The 12428-nt window shown below is 39.5% G+C and overlaps 1 protein-coding gene across 2 annotated transcripts; it reads right to left on the reverse strand.

Annotated features, from left to right (window-relative positions):
• Positions 1 to 4505: 4505 nt before the first annotated feature.
• LOC109771509 (uncharacterized) lies at positions 4506 to 8646 on the reverse strand. 2 transcript variants are annotated; one of them, XR_002234872.4, is made up of 6 exons: positions 7309 to 8601; positions 6011 to 6088; positions 5839 to 5923; positions 5510 to 5598; positions 4882 to 5099; positions 4506 to 4751 (listed from the first exon to the last, which is right to left on the reverse strand). XR_002234872.4 is itself a non-coding variant. In XM_020330205.4 (5 exons), the coding sequence occupies exons 1-5, from the start codon at positions 7618 to 7620 to the stop codon at positions 4962 to 4964; spliced, it is 702 nt and encodes a 233-aa protein (XP_020185794.1). In that variant the 5' UTR covers positions 7621 to 8646; the 3' UTR covers positions 4506 to 4961. The 2 variants fall into 2 exon arrangements, 1 of the variants encoding a protein (XP_020185794.1); XM_020330205.4 differs by having other exon boundaries at positions 4506 to 5099; positions 7309 to 8646.
• Positions 8647 to 12428: the final 3782 nt, after the last annotated feature.

Genomic DNA, 12428 nt, shown 5'->3' on the forward strand with positions numbered 1-12428 from the left:
TATATTGAGATAATTTCGGACAAGCTTCAGTTTGGGTGGGTTGTGGTGTTGTAGGCTTGTTGCTAGTTAGCGACAGAATATAGATAGCTCAGAATTTTTTTATAAAGAAGTACTACCTGAAACATCTTACATTTGTTTACAGAGGGAGTAGCTCAGATGAGAATGCACATACACGTTCTTTTTTAGAAAAGGAGGACGACCCCCGGCCTCTGCATCTGGACGATGCATACGGCCATTTTATTAATTATTGACACAAGACCTTACAGAGTCATATAACAATAAGCCTAAAGCCACCAAACTAAGCAACATCTGTCGCTATCCCTATCCAGTTGATGTAGGGGCGCTGAAAGTCTTGGCCTAATACCAAACAGACCTCGCAGCCAAACCTAACATCTAAGACTTGAGGTCTCAATCAGGACGTCTGCCGGGTATGGGCACCCATCAGTCTGGCGTGCTTCTCAACCAGGACGCCTGCCGGGTATGAGGCCGCCGCAGCCACTTGCCACCAATACATCTTCAGAACTGTACTGCTGCATCAACCTTGCCCAGTCTAACTGCCGCCGATGCCACCACGACATACACGTACCAATTCTGCACTTAATTAGCTTTCTTATTCCCTGGGTCATATATATCTCACGCAGGCCGGTGCATGTACAGCTTGCCCTTTAGTCGCCTTGGTTGACCATTCACAGTAATTCATAGTCAGTGGTATGCTTTGCAGGGGACTCATCTCGTGGATCTAAGGCGACCACCGTGTACACAGCGGGAACACTAGTAACCATGGACTACCCAGTTGCACACGCAGCACCAGCTGTTCGCAACAGGTAGTGCGTGCGTAAAGCAATAAGCAGGGCTTACCTCTTTGATTGAGCTTGCCTTTGAATGAATTTTACATGCATGGATCGGTCAATGTTCGGCCCTTGGCTCATCGACTCCCGATTTTAGCACAATCTTGTACTAGTTATGTATATTTTTTCTTCGAATGTAGTTACGTATATGATTATTATTACGACATGTATGTATGTGTGTGTATGAGTGAATCACAATGTGGCATGTCCTTAGGGTTCTTTAATTAAGTATATGCAATAACATAAGTGTTTTCTTATTTTACGAGAGGAGATGCCACTACGAACAACACTATTCACATAAATCCAAGGGCCCCCGCGCGAAGACCATGTTAGGTTTATCATGGTTCACCAAGGATAGAAGGCCAACCCTTTCTGATACATACTAAACAGAACAAGTCCTAAATACGCATACGAACTGACTGGCTCTGACTATACACACGCACATCGATCACTTGCATGCACTACCCGATTGGCTGTTGCTTGCGATGTTTTACCTGAATCGGCTCGTCGCTTCTTTGTTGAGATCACCTCTGATCAATCAAGGCTCTTGGATTAATCAACATCACAATCTTTTTTGATCTTGATCAATCAACTCTCTAAATTAACCTCTGTTAATTCTTCTTGATCTCTCGTGTGTGGCATTGTCTCATTTTTTTTCCTTGCTCAAGCATCAGAGTCGATTAGCCGAAGAGCCCCATCACTGACCCGTGTGGCCACACCCACCGTTCACTAAGACAGATGCAATCCGAGAGAAGGTATGCATCTACCTATATGTATGTAGAATATGCCCTATGCGAATTTACCACTATTATTGATAACGACTTTTAAATGACTAGCAAAAAAGACCATGCATTGCAACGGGAGGAAAAAAATACCACACACCCCCACCCAATAATCATGAATCAAGACCTCAATAGGTCCACGTCTGTGATACGACATTCCAGTTATGTTGCTGCTTATGCTCCTTCTCATCCTCGTCGATGGTGGCCTCAGTGCTCACACAACCACAACACATTTGAATGTGGTCAAAATCTTAAGGCATCTCTCTCTAGGCATAAGATGAGAAATGTATTTTATTTTTCCTGTGATATTTTGTCGAGGCGCGCATGTGTGGTTATCGATGGTTTCTTTCATCTCCAATCTGGTTATGCTAGGGTTTTCATTTGCAACTCGAATCAGCACTAGTAGGAAAGAAAGACGGGTCATGAGCTATTAATTAAGGTTGCATCATAAATAGCATTTTAAAAATGATTAACAAGTAAAATAACATGGTATCCAGATTCTACACATTTTCTTAATCACATTTAATATATAATATGTTAAAATTAGAGCTACGGTCTAAAAGATATGACTATTTTTTAAAGCAGATTTCCATAAAAAATAAAAAAAAGTTTTTCTATCACTTAAGGTGGATTGTGGGTTGATTAGCAAAAAACTCAAGGAGTTTTCTGCAAAATAGCGTGACGGACCAAGAATATCTATTTCCTTTATTAGTAGGTAGGTACTAGCAAACATGCCCGTGCGTTGCAACTGGTGAAATCAGCCCTCACACGCCCTTACCCACTGAGCATGACTAAAGACCTCACCCTCATGCCCATAACATAATAAACATGACTAATACCTCATCCACAGGTCCACATCTTCCATTTCAATATAACACCAGACACATGTTTCTGCTTGTCATCTTTGTCGTCCTCATCGCCGGTGGTCATAGTACCAGTTTTCACTAAGCAAGGTTGGCCAGGTCCAACAGTTGGATTGTTGAGCTGCCTTCGTGTCTGGCGAAGATCAAGACCGTTGAACAAAGTTTTTTTAATCAGCTAGCTAATATAATAGGGAAAAGCACTGCAATAATATATGTCAGTGTCACCATGTAAACTGAATAGTTTGTGTTAGATAGACCATGAAATTTTAGTTGGACTCCTCATGCATTTTGACGGGCGTCACTGGGTGAGTGAGACTGGTCGTACGTGAAGACTTGACAGAGAAAAAAGATTCCTTCCATATCCTAGTTTAATAAATTGAATTAAAACAATGCATCAGGTGGGCGTATTTCAAAAATTCCCCAAGTTTTATTAATAAGTATAGATTAAAAAATCATGTTTTAAAAAATGTTTGCTTTTTCAAATTTAAAGTTCAAAATATATTTGAGTTTTTAAATTTTTGCAAATTCGAAAAATAATCACAACAGTAGCTCCTAGTTTTAAAAAATACTCAGGTTTAAGAAAAAGAGAAATATTTTTCTTTTGAAAAAAAGCAAGTTTAAATTTTTGTTAACAACTTTGCAAATTTTCGTGTTCTAAAATATATTCACTTTAAAAAGAAATCCTCTTAATATCTGGCGCGACTGTGCGCTTAATTTAAAATTTCGCGCGGCTAAATGAACACCAAGTCTCGTTTGGTCTAGTGGTAGACTTCTGAACGCTTTAGCGTGAGTGTCTGGGTTCGAGTCCTCGCAGCTTATTGTTGTTTCTTAGAAACGTTTTACTGGCGCGGGGTGTTGGTACCCTAATGGGCTGGCCCATTGTTGCTCTGACTTTTTCTTTTCTGGCAGAAACGAATCGGGAGAACGATAAAACTCCCGCACGACAAACCACCTCGGAGGTACGAAAATTATCTGGGTCCCACCGTAAACCAAAAAAATTGGAGAAACAATCCTCCCTTTAATATTAGGTAAACATATATAGATATAGATATAGATATATAAATTACCAATACTATGTCTTCATTGTTGGAACATGGCAATTGATGATGGATTGATTGGCATTTTTTAGGAATATATATTAGTGGGATTTTTCATCTGTGAGCTAAAAGTGGTAATCGGTTATTGACTTGATATAGTACATTTGTACACCAGTATAATGCACAAATTTTCGTTAAGTTCGATCATTTTCATGTCTCCCAAAATGTGTGCATCCGGCAATGAAAAAAGGAAATAGAGAAAACAAGTAGATGAGTTGATATAATCACATAAGAGGTTCCAGAGTAAAATGAGCACATCAGGAAATCCATATGAATGGCCATGAGCACTTATTTTATTCCTCTGCTAGAGTATGCTATTCTTGATGAGGACCGGGTTTTTATTATGAACCATTTTTGAACAAAAAATCTGGGACAATTTCGATAACAAAGCAAAGTACATATAGTGGAGAACACGCATATAACAGAACAAAAATATTGTATTTCCTTTAAATCGAAATTCAAGACATGTTTCATATACCCATGGGGCCCAGGTTCGGCCTGATCATCACGTACTTCTGACGAGGTCATTGATGTCCCTGGCGGTGTGGTGAAACAACAGACACCAGGAGGGGTGCTTGGCCTGTCACACAACCCATGGCTCGCTAGAGTTGGCCAGTAGTTATGAGTTGCATAGTGGTGGCTTGGGAACTTGAGACGAGCAAAATGATAAGAACAATACAGATATGCACCACTACATGATTGTCATTTCTGCTTCTTAGAGCACCAACCTGGGTCTAAGTGGTTAGTGCAGTGATTGTACTTGAGCCCATCAATGATCAAACCATAGGTTTTGATCCCTTTGTACCTTATTTAGCAGCCTGTTAACACATTATTCTAGCCTAACTCATGAATCAAAGCCACCCGTTTCGAAACCACAAACGTACGCTCTAACCTCAAATTATCTAAAAATGGCGGTTTTATACTTGAAAACAGCTAAGAAGCTCCATTGAAAAGATGTTGAGTACTAGTACAACAAGACAGAAACAAACTTTGGTTTTTGTTGCCAGACTTCTTTTCTTCTTTTGAGGGGACGCAGCCAGATGTCTGGCTTACACACTTCACACTGGTTTTCAACTCTCAGGCCCAAACTACAAAGGGCTTAGTAATAGTATAAGCCCACTTGCCGCAATTATATCGATCTTCCCAAGAATGTCCCCTCCGCTGCATCAATTTTACCAACAATCGGCAGTAAATAATGTAACAAAATGTGAGAAGCGCAACTGGAAGGGAAACGCCTGCTCCAAAAAAGACAGACATCCTAACCCCAGATCCAAGCAAAAGCCTAGTGTACCTCCCTGGCAGTGCGTTGATCAAGGCCGCATAGAACCACATGGATCTGAAGCTTCTGTTAAGTTGTATGGTTATCACTCGTTAACTACACTTCACCACAAATGGATTGAAAGCATTAAGGAACTGTGAGGTCCGCATCCCGAGCTTGAGGTCAACTTCTCCACCACCTAGCCAGAAGAAATCCTCATCCAACTTGGTGATAGCTTCATCTATGATAACCTGATGACAAACCCTTTGTATAAGATGCCTTGCAAATTTCAGATTATAATCTTGACACTAGAAAGAAACAAAAAAAGCAACCAATGGTACAATACAGAATGTCAAAATTTGATGTCATTCATTTAGAACGTCTATTTGAGCAACTGATAAGATATTTTGGTTCTAGTCACAGTTGAAAGTTGAAACAATATATCTATTGTTTAATACCATCAATTTACTCGTACAGAATTTGAAATGGACTAGGAAACTTCAAGGAGACGGTAGGCATATAGTGTCAGATATGATATGCAAAATATGTGATTTATCTCTTATGTAGTTCTGTTGTCCTTCAGTCTGAATATAATTACGATAGTATCTTCAACAACATACATCCTTCAAGAAGCAACATGGTAACAGCAAAATTCCATTACCGGTATGTCTGTTTTCATTCCGATGCATGTCACACCATTGTGCACAAACCCAGTAAGCATGAGTGACTCCTCTTCTGGTGCGAGCCTCACTGCACCAAAAACAAAAGTATACATTTTAATTTTCTGATACTGCAACAGTATCTGCAGCTACACCTGAAGATCTTGAAACTGAAGCAGATTGGTATATGCATTTTATATTTTTATTTAAGATACAGACAATGATGTTTCTGAAGAAACATATGACTAACAATGTTTGATGGTACATACATCTGCCTGCAAATGAATAGTTTGAGATTGTAGAATTTTCAATACACTGAAAACAATCTTACTGTTAAATCTCTTTTTGGGTATCTGACTCTCATTTAGGGTATACAGGAAGTTCTTGATGTTTTCAGCATTAAGCCGTGCCATATACTGCAAAAGATATTCAAGTTATCAAAATAAATATACTGTACTGAGTATCAAGTTTGAAGATGATACATTGAGATTATAAAAGGTTACCTGAACAATAACAACGTAATACTTAGAATTCTTTGGGTTACTGCAGTCAACTACATCTGCAGCAGCTTTGGTATTCACCTGCGAAAAGTGGACATGATTCAGAGAACATATCCATGGATACCACGCCTTAAACAATGCAATAAAATGAGAAGGGAGAGATACCATTACACAAAATCAATCTACTAACACTTTAGAAGCACAAAAGACAAAATCTGTTGAAAAGAAATCCGAAATAAAAAAGAGAAGGGGGAGATACTATTCACATATTAATCAGCAAACAAATTTTGGTTTCAATTCTCAAATTTGGGCATAAACAAATCGGACTTAGCCTGGAATCCACTGAATCATTAAGACAGCAGATTAGCAAAAACTTTCTCTACCAATGAGCATTAGTATTTTTTTGCAAATTTCAAGTAGCAAGGACAGTAATCAATTATGTGTCAAAATTAAACTAAAAAGCTAATTTTGAGTAGTTTTGAGTAGCCGAATTGTAAGGACCCATCAAACTATAAATGTCATAACCAGGTGCCAACTTGCCGTAGCTCATAACAACAGCATCTACTGTCATTAACCTATGTATAACAATCTACCTCACAGCCATCCATCTGAGCTCAAATCAATGGCAACACACATTTTTCCTAAAAAAGACCATTCATTCCCTAGTTCTCTACCAAGTCTACCTAGCACCTTCCAACTTATAATGGCATGCCAAAAACTCTGTATCTTTATTCATCCACCAACTAGAGACATCTTTTTGTTGCATGGAAGCTAATGGCCGTTGATCTCACAATCTTAAGATACAATATAAATCCAACATAACTACCTGCAATCGAAACACTAGTTGACACAACTCTTTATCATCAATAAATTAAACTTATTAGTTGCAGCATTATTTGAACTGCATATGGTAACTGACAATTAGAGCATTTTTTTCATGAACACGAACAGCACTTAGCCAATATCATGGTACAACCATGAACTGAAAGTAAAACTGTTTTCTGAACAAATCATTGAGGATCGTAACAGCCTTTTGCTCATGCTGCACACGAATCACAGACCCTGATATAAGATTAATAGCATTTTCCATCCAATAAACCATAGGTATTAGCAATCCTTTAGGCCATTGCCTTTATACATAACTACCAAACAATCCATTACTCCTCTAAATCCACGGATAACACAGACAACCTAATGCCACAATGAAGTAAATACAGTCAATTGCAACAACGTAACGCAATTGCGCACGTCAGGTGTTAGACGAAACGCCACATGGGGATATGAAAGGGAAGAGGCCGTACCATCACTATGCTCTTGCAAAGCTGGGCAACTGAATCGGCGGCGAGGAGGTCGCGGCGCTCCTCGAGAGGGCGGTCGTAGTAGTCCGCTGGAACACGCCGGAAGGCGAAGTCGTGCACGCCGCGCGCGGCCAGGAGGGCCGAGAGCCGCTCCTCGGTGTCCCCCGCCTCCACCTCCGCTTCGGCGTCGGAGAGAGAGAGCGCCCCAAGACGGTGCTGCTGGGCAGCGAGCTCAAGGTCTTCGACGCGACGGAGGATGAGGAGCTGACGCGCCTCGAGATCGGCCGCGGCGGCGCCCATGGTCGATGTTGCCATGTTGGTGAAGGTTTCTGGACTCCGAGGATGATGACGAGGAGGGCCGAATAAAACTTCCTCGCAGATCAGTGTTTCGTCCCAGCCCAATTAGAGCTGAACCTTGGCTTGTCCCGAATTTTTAACTACAGGCCGTCTTTCAGGGCCTGTTAGGTTTGTGCCTATGTATGCCACAAGTGCTAAAACACTACTTAAGGATTTAAAAAAGATACTTATAAGGATTTAAAAAAGATCCGCCGCCTTGCTGACCATTAGATGTATACGTAACGGCCGTCCGATCTACCCACGTAAGCATCTAGTCCTTTGCAACAAGAGTGGTGTTGCGGAAAAGCCTCTTGTTGACCATTAACCCTCTGCAACAGTCTGCTTGTTGCAATCATCCGAGCGTGTATTTTTTTCTATTTTTTGCAACAAAGGACTTGTTACAATTTTTTTTCGCAACAGTGATCTTGTTGCGGAAATTCTAAAGATCACAGGATTTTATACTTTCTTATTTTTTTGCAACAGAGATTTTGTTGCAGAATTTTCTTACAAAAAAATAATGTAAAGATCGTTTGCAGAATCTTTTGCAACAGGGGTCATGTTTCAGATTATTTTTTTTCGCAACAGAGTTCATGTTGCAGAACTCTATTTTTGCAAACAGATACCGTAGCATGAAGGAGATGGTGCTGGCGGCAGGAGGAGCTTGAGGTGGTGGCGGCCATGGCCGGCCAAGGTCGAGCTTCCGTTGCCGTCGGATGGCAGTGACTCGTGTGGTGGTGCCGCGATAGATCGTGACTGCTGCCCGAGGCGCGTCTCTGGTCGTCGTCGTGGTGCCACTCACAGCTTCGAGTGATTCCGTCGCTCGTCGCCGTTATCACGACCGGTGGTTGGACTTGGGAAGTCAGCCGGCGCTTTGCAAAGAACATGGTGGTTTGCATAGATGGCCGATGGCCTAGGCTGTTGCAAGAATAGGGGAGAAAATGAGTGGAGGAAGAGGTCGCTGAAGAGATAAGGTGAAAAGGAAGATGTAGGTGGACCACAAGGGACGCGTGTTGTTTAGGGGAGGCGGAAGATGCATTGGAGTGTTCCGCCGGTTGAACGAGAGCTTTTCCCTTTAAAAAAAGTTTCTCAAAAAACCTTAAGGATTAAAAAAAAACACTAGTTAAGGGTACCCTTTACAAAAGTTATTCCCACTTTCCCAGGCGCTGACAAGTGATGCACTGTATGTCCGCCACTTGTAAACCTGAGTTTTTCCTTTTTTCATAAATTTATTATTCAAAATGTTTTATCTCTTAAACTGTGTGTGTAAATTCTGAATTGTTGTCACTGTTGGATTTCTCGAGTCGAGAGCTACGAAACTAGATCCCAAGTTGAAAATTTTTGATGATTTTTTTTTCAAAAGAACCAGAACCACGTTTTTTTTCTACCTTTTACCCTTTTCAATAAGCACAAATTTGTGCCTCCACGAGAAGCAAATCTGTGCTTCTCGTGAAAGCACAAACCGTTTGTCATGCTTCTCACAAAAACAAATATGTGCATTTACAAGAAGCAAATTTGTGCATCTCGTGAAAAAAACACACAAAAGAGGATTTTCTTGAAAAAATTCCTTTTCAAGAGCACAACTGTGCTTCTCACATAAGCAAATCCGCCTCTAGGAGAAGCAAATTAGCAAAAAAATTGTTAAAAAATAAATTCATGTTTTTTTTCAAGAAGCTCTTTTTATGGAAGCAAATATGTGTCTCCACAAAAAGCAAATCTGTCTTGCTCCTGGAAGCACAAAAAATCATGCAAGACAAAATTCATATATTTTTTCAAAACCTAGGGAAAACCAGGCTTAAACCAAAGAGCCGAAAAAACCCAAGAAAAACCCATGTAAAACCCGAAAACGTGTATAGAAAAATAAAAAGTGAAACCCAGAGGGAGCACACAACATGCGGCATTTAGCGGCGGCTAGACGCACCACTTGGTGCAGTGTCAGCACACATAAATGGTCCTTGGAGGGCTCGCACAAGGGGTATCATGTAGTTACTTGCTCTCACAGAAATACTAGTTAAGGGGTACCCTTTGCAAATGTCACTCCCACCTTCTCAGGCGTTGACAAGTGGCGCACTGCATGTGCAACACTTGTCACAACATGTGAGTTTTCCCTTTTTCCGCAGACTTGTTATTCAAAATGTTTTATCTATTGAACCGTGTGTCTAAATTTCTGAACCGTTTGCACTATTGTATTTACTTCCTCGAGATATTTGAAACTAGGTCCCATGTTAATATGTTAAAAAAATTCATGAAAAAATAAAAAAGAAAAAAACAAAGCCAAAAGCATGGTTATTTTTCGCTTTTCTTTTCTATGGAGCACAAATCTACGCTTCCACGAGATGCAAATGTGTGCTTCTCATGAAAGTAAAAAAAATCATGCACAACAAGAAAATTCCATTTTTTCCCTTTTTGAGGAGCATAATTGTGCTTCTCGCGGAAGTAAAATATGTGCCTCCACTAAAAACAAACATGTGCTTCTCGTGAAAGCACAATTTTTTGTGATTTTTTTCTCCTTTCCAAGAAGCAAGTTGTGCTTCTCACGAAAACAAATCTGTACCTCCACGAGAAGCGAATATGTGATTCTCGTGAAAGCCAAAAACAAAAAATCACACAACAAACAAAAAAAATCATGATTTTCTCCCTTTCCAAGCAACACAGCTAGCATAATCAAATATGTACTTTCACGAGAAGCAAATATGTGCTTTTCGTGGAAGCACAAAAAATATCGCACGAAAGAAAACCGCGATTTTTTCGCTTTATGAGTCTGCTTTTCGTGGAAGCAAATTTGTGTCTCCCCGAAAAGCAAATTTGTGCTTCGCGTGGAACCAAAAAAGCATTCACAAAAAATCATGATTTCCCCCCCTCCAAAATCTATGTAAACCAAAAAGCACTAGACCTAGAACAAGACACATTTAAAACCTGAAACCGTGTATAGAAAAATAAAAAATAAATTCAAGAGGGAACACACCCAACACACGATATGTGGTGGTGGCTGCCACTTGGCACGCTTTCAGCCCACAAAATTAACCCGTGCGGGGCTCCTATCCTTTAGTTACGTAAACCCTATTCGGCATCTTTAGCACCCGTTACTTCAGTTTGCGCAAACGGGTGCACACCCCCGTCCATGCTGGACAAACCCATTTACCCTTTTTTTGTTTAACCTGCAAAAGACTAAGCGCAGGTGTGTTTTGAACCAGAGGCCTCCTCATTTAGTCTTAGCTATGGTAGCCAACTAGACAACTCATTTGTTAGATCCTTTGTCTTCTTTCATTTTTCCTTTTTATTTTTTATTTTTCCTTTTTTATTTTTTCCCTTTTCTTTTATATTTTTCTTTTTTCTTGTTCCCTTTTTCAAAAAGCATGAACTTCTTTTAATAAAAATTGATGTCTTTTCAAATTTCGGTGAGCTTTTTTGAATTCATGATTTTTTTCAAAATTTGGGACTTTTTATAAAATCTATGAACCTTCTTTCAGAATTGATGAACTTTTTTCTCATATCCCTGATTTGTTTTTATCAGAATCGATGGACTTATTTCAAATATGTGAACCGTTTTATTAAAATCAATGATTTTTTGTCAAATTTGCGATCTTTTTTGAAAATACGATGCGCTTCTTTTCAAATTCGTGAACTTTTTTTTTCAAAATTGATGGAAATTTTTCCAATTTTGTGAACATTTTTAAAAATATGTGATATTTTATAAAAAACGATGAGCTTTTTAAAATTTCCTTTTTCAAATAATTTATATTGGGACTTAAACAAGGGTCCAATGGCGTTGTTTTCAGATAAAAGACATCAAAGTGATTGTGGTGCATTTATTATTGTGTAAAGTCCATCAACGTTGGCATGCTGGTTCAAATCCTAGGTCTCGCATAATAATAATGGTGAAGATTTTTTTTCACTTTTGTTTTTGGAGGATGTTGTTGGACGCGAACGATGTTGGGCCAGCCCACTATCGCTCGCCTTGGAGGCCAACTAGCCTAAGTGCCCCTTTAGTTGTTTCCAGAGTTCTCTTGCAACCTTATTAATGAATCAAAATGTCCATAGGTACAAGGTTTGGGTCATTTGCACAACCAAATGTGGCGAGATTGTGAGCTTCAAAACTGAAATTCCTACATTCCAAAATAAATTTACATCCTTCAAACGCTTCCCTACGCTCCATTATTTCATGTAGAATTGCAGCATGTCTTCTCCCGGATCATTATACAATATCATTCACGACATTTTGGCAATATGAAGCGATCCATATTTTCCTTACACCCAAATCCTCTGCAGGAGATAATTCCTCCCGGCACTCTAGAGTCTTCAGAATTGTTGGGTCTGTAATGCCTCCAAGAACTATCACTGAAGCCCATTGGTATATCCCTGCAGCGTCTCTACAAAATGCCAAAGTGCCCCTTTATTTAGTTGCTCTCATGGGGGACCTCCTATATGACGACTTGCGCGCCGGAAATCATTGAAACACGCACACCCGCTCCCCAGCGCACAATCATGTTCGGGGCGGGAATTCCCTTCATATTTTTTTTTCTGTTTTCAGTTTTTCCTTTTTAAAAATAATTCAGGATTTCAAAGAGTTATGAATTGTGAAAAATGTTCTTAAATTGAAAGAAAGTTCATGATTTGAAAAATGTTCGGGAAATGATAATGCACACAGATTATAAAAATGTTCATAATTTCAAAACAAATGTTCGTGTATCAAAAAATATCCACAATTTTAAAAAAAATCATAGTTTTTCTAAATGTTCAACATTTTTGGCCAATGTTCAAAATATCAAAAATCATTCCCAAAATTTCTA

This window comes from Aegilops tauschii, chromosome 6 (genome assembly GCF_002575655.3).
Source record: "Aegilops tauschii subsp. strangulata cultivar AL8/78 chromosome 6, Aet v6.0, whole genome shotgun sequence".
NCBI lineage: Eukaryota > Viridiplantae > Streptophyta > Magnoliopsida > Poales > Poaceae > Aegilops > Aegilops tauschii.

Coding starts and splice junctions, on each gene's coding strand:
- LOC109771509 (XM_020330205.4), bottom strand. CDS start 7,620: ATGGCAACATCGACCATGGGCGCCGCCGCGGCCGATCTCGAGGCGCGT. Junction 5,924..6,010: donor ATTACGTTGTTATTGTTCAG/GTAACCTTTTAT, acceptor TATCTTTTGCAG/TATATGGCACGGCTTAATGC. Junction 5,100..5,509: donor GAATGAAAACAGACATACCG/GTAATGGAATTT, acceptor GTTTGTCATCAG/GTTATCATAGATGAAGCTAT.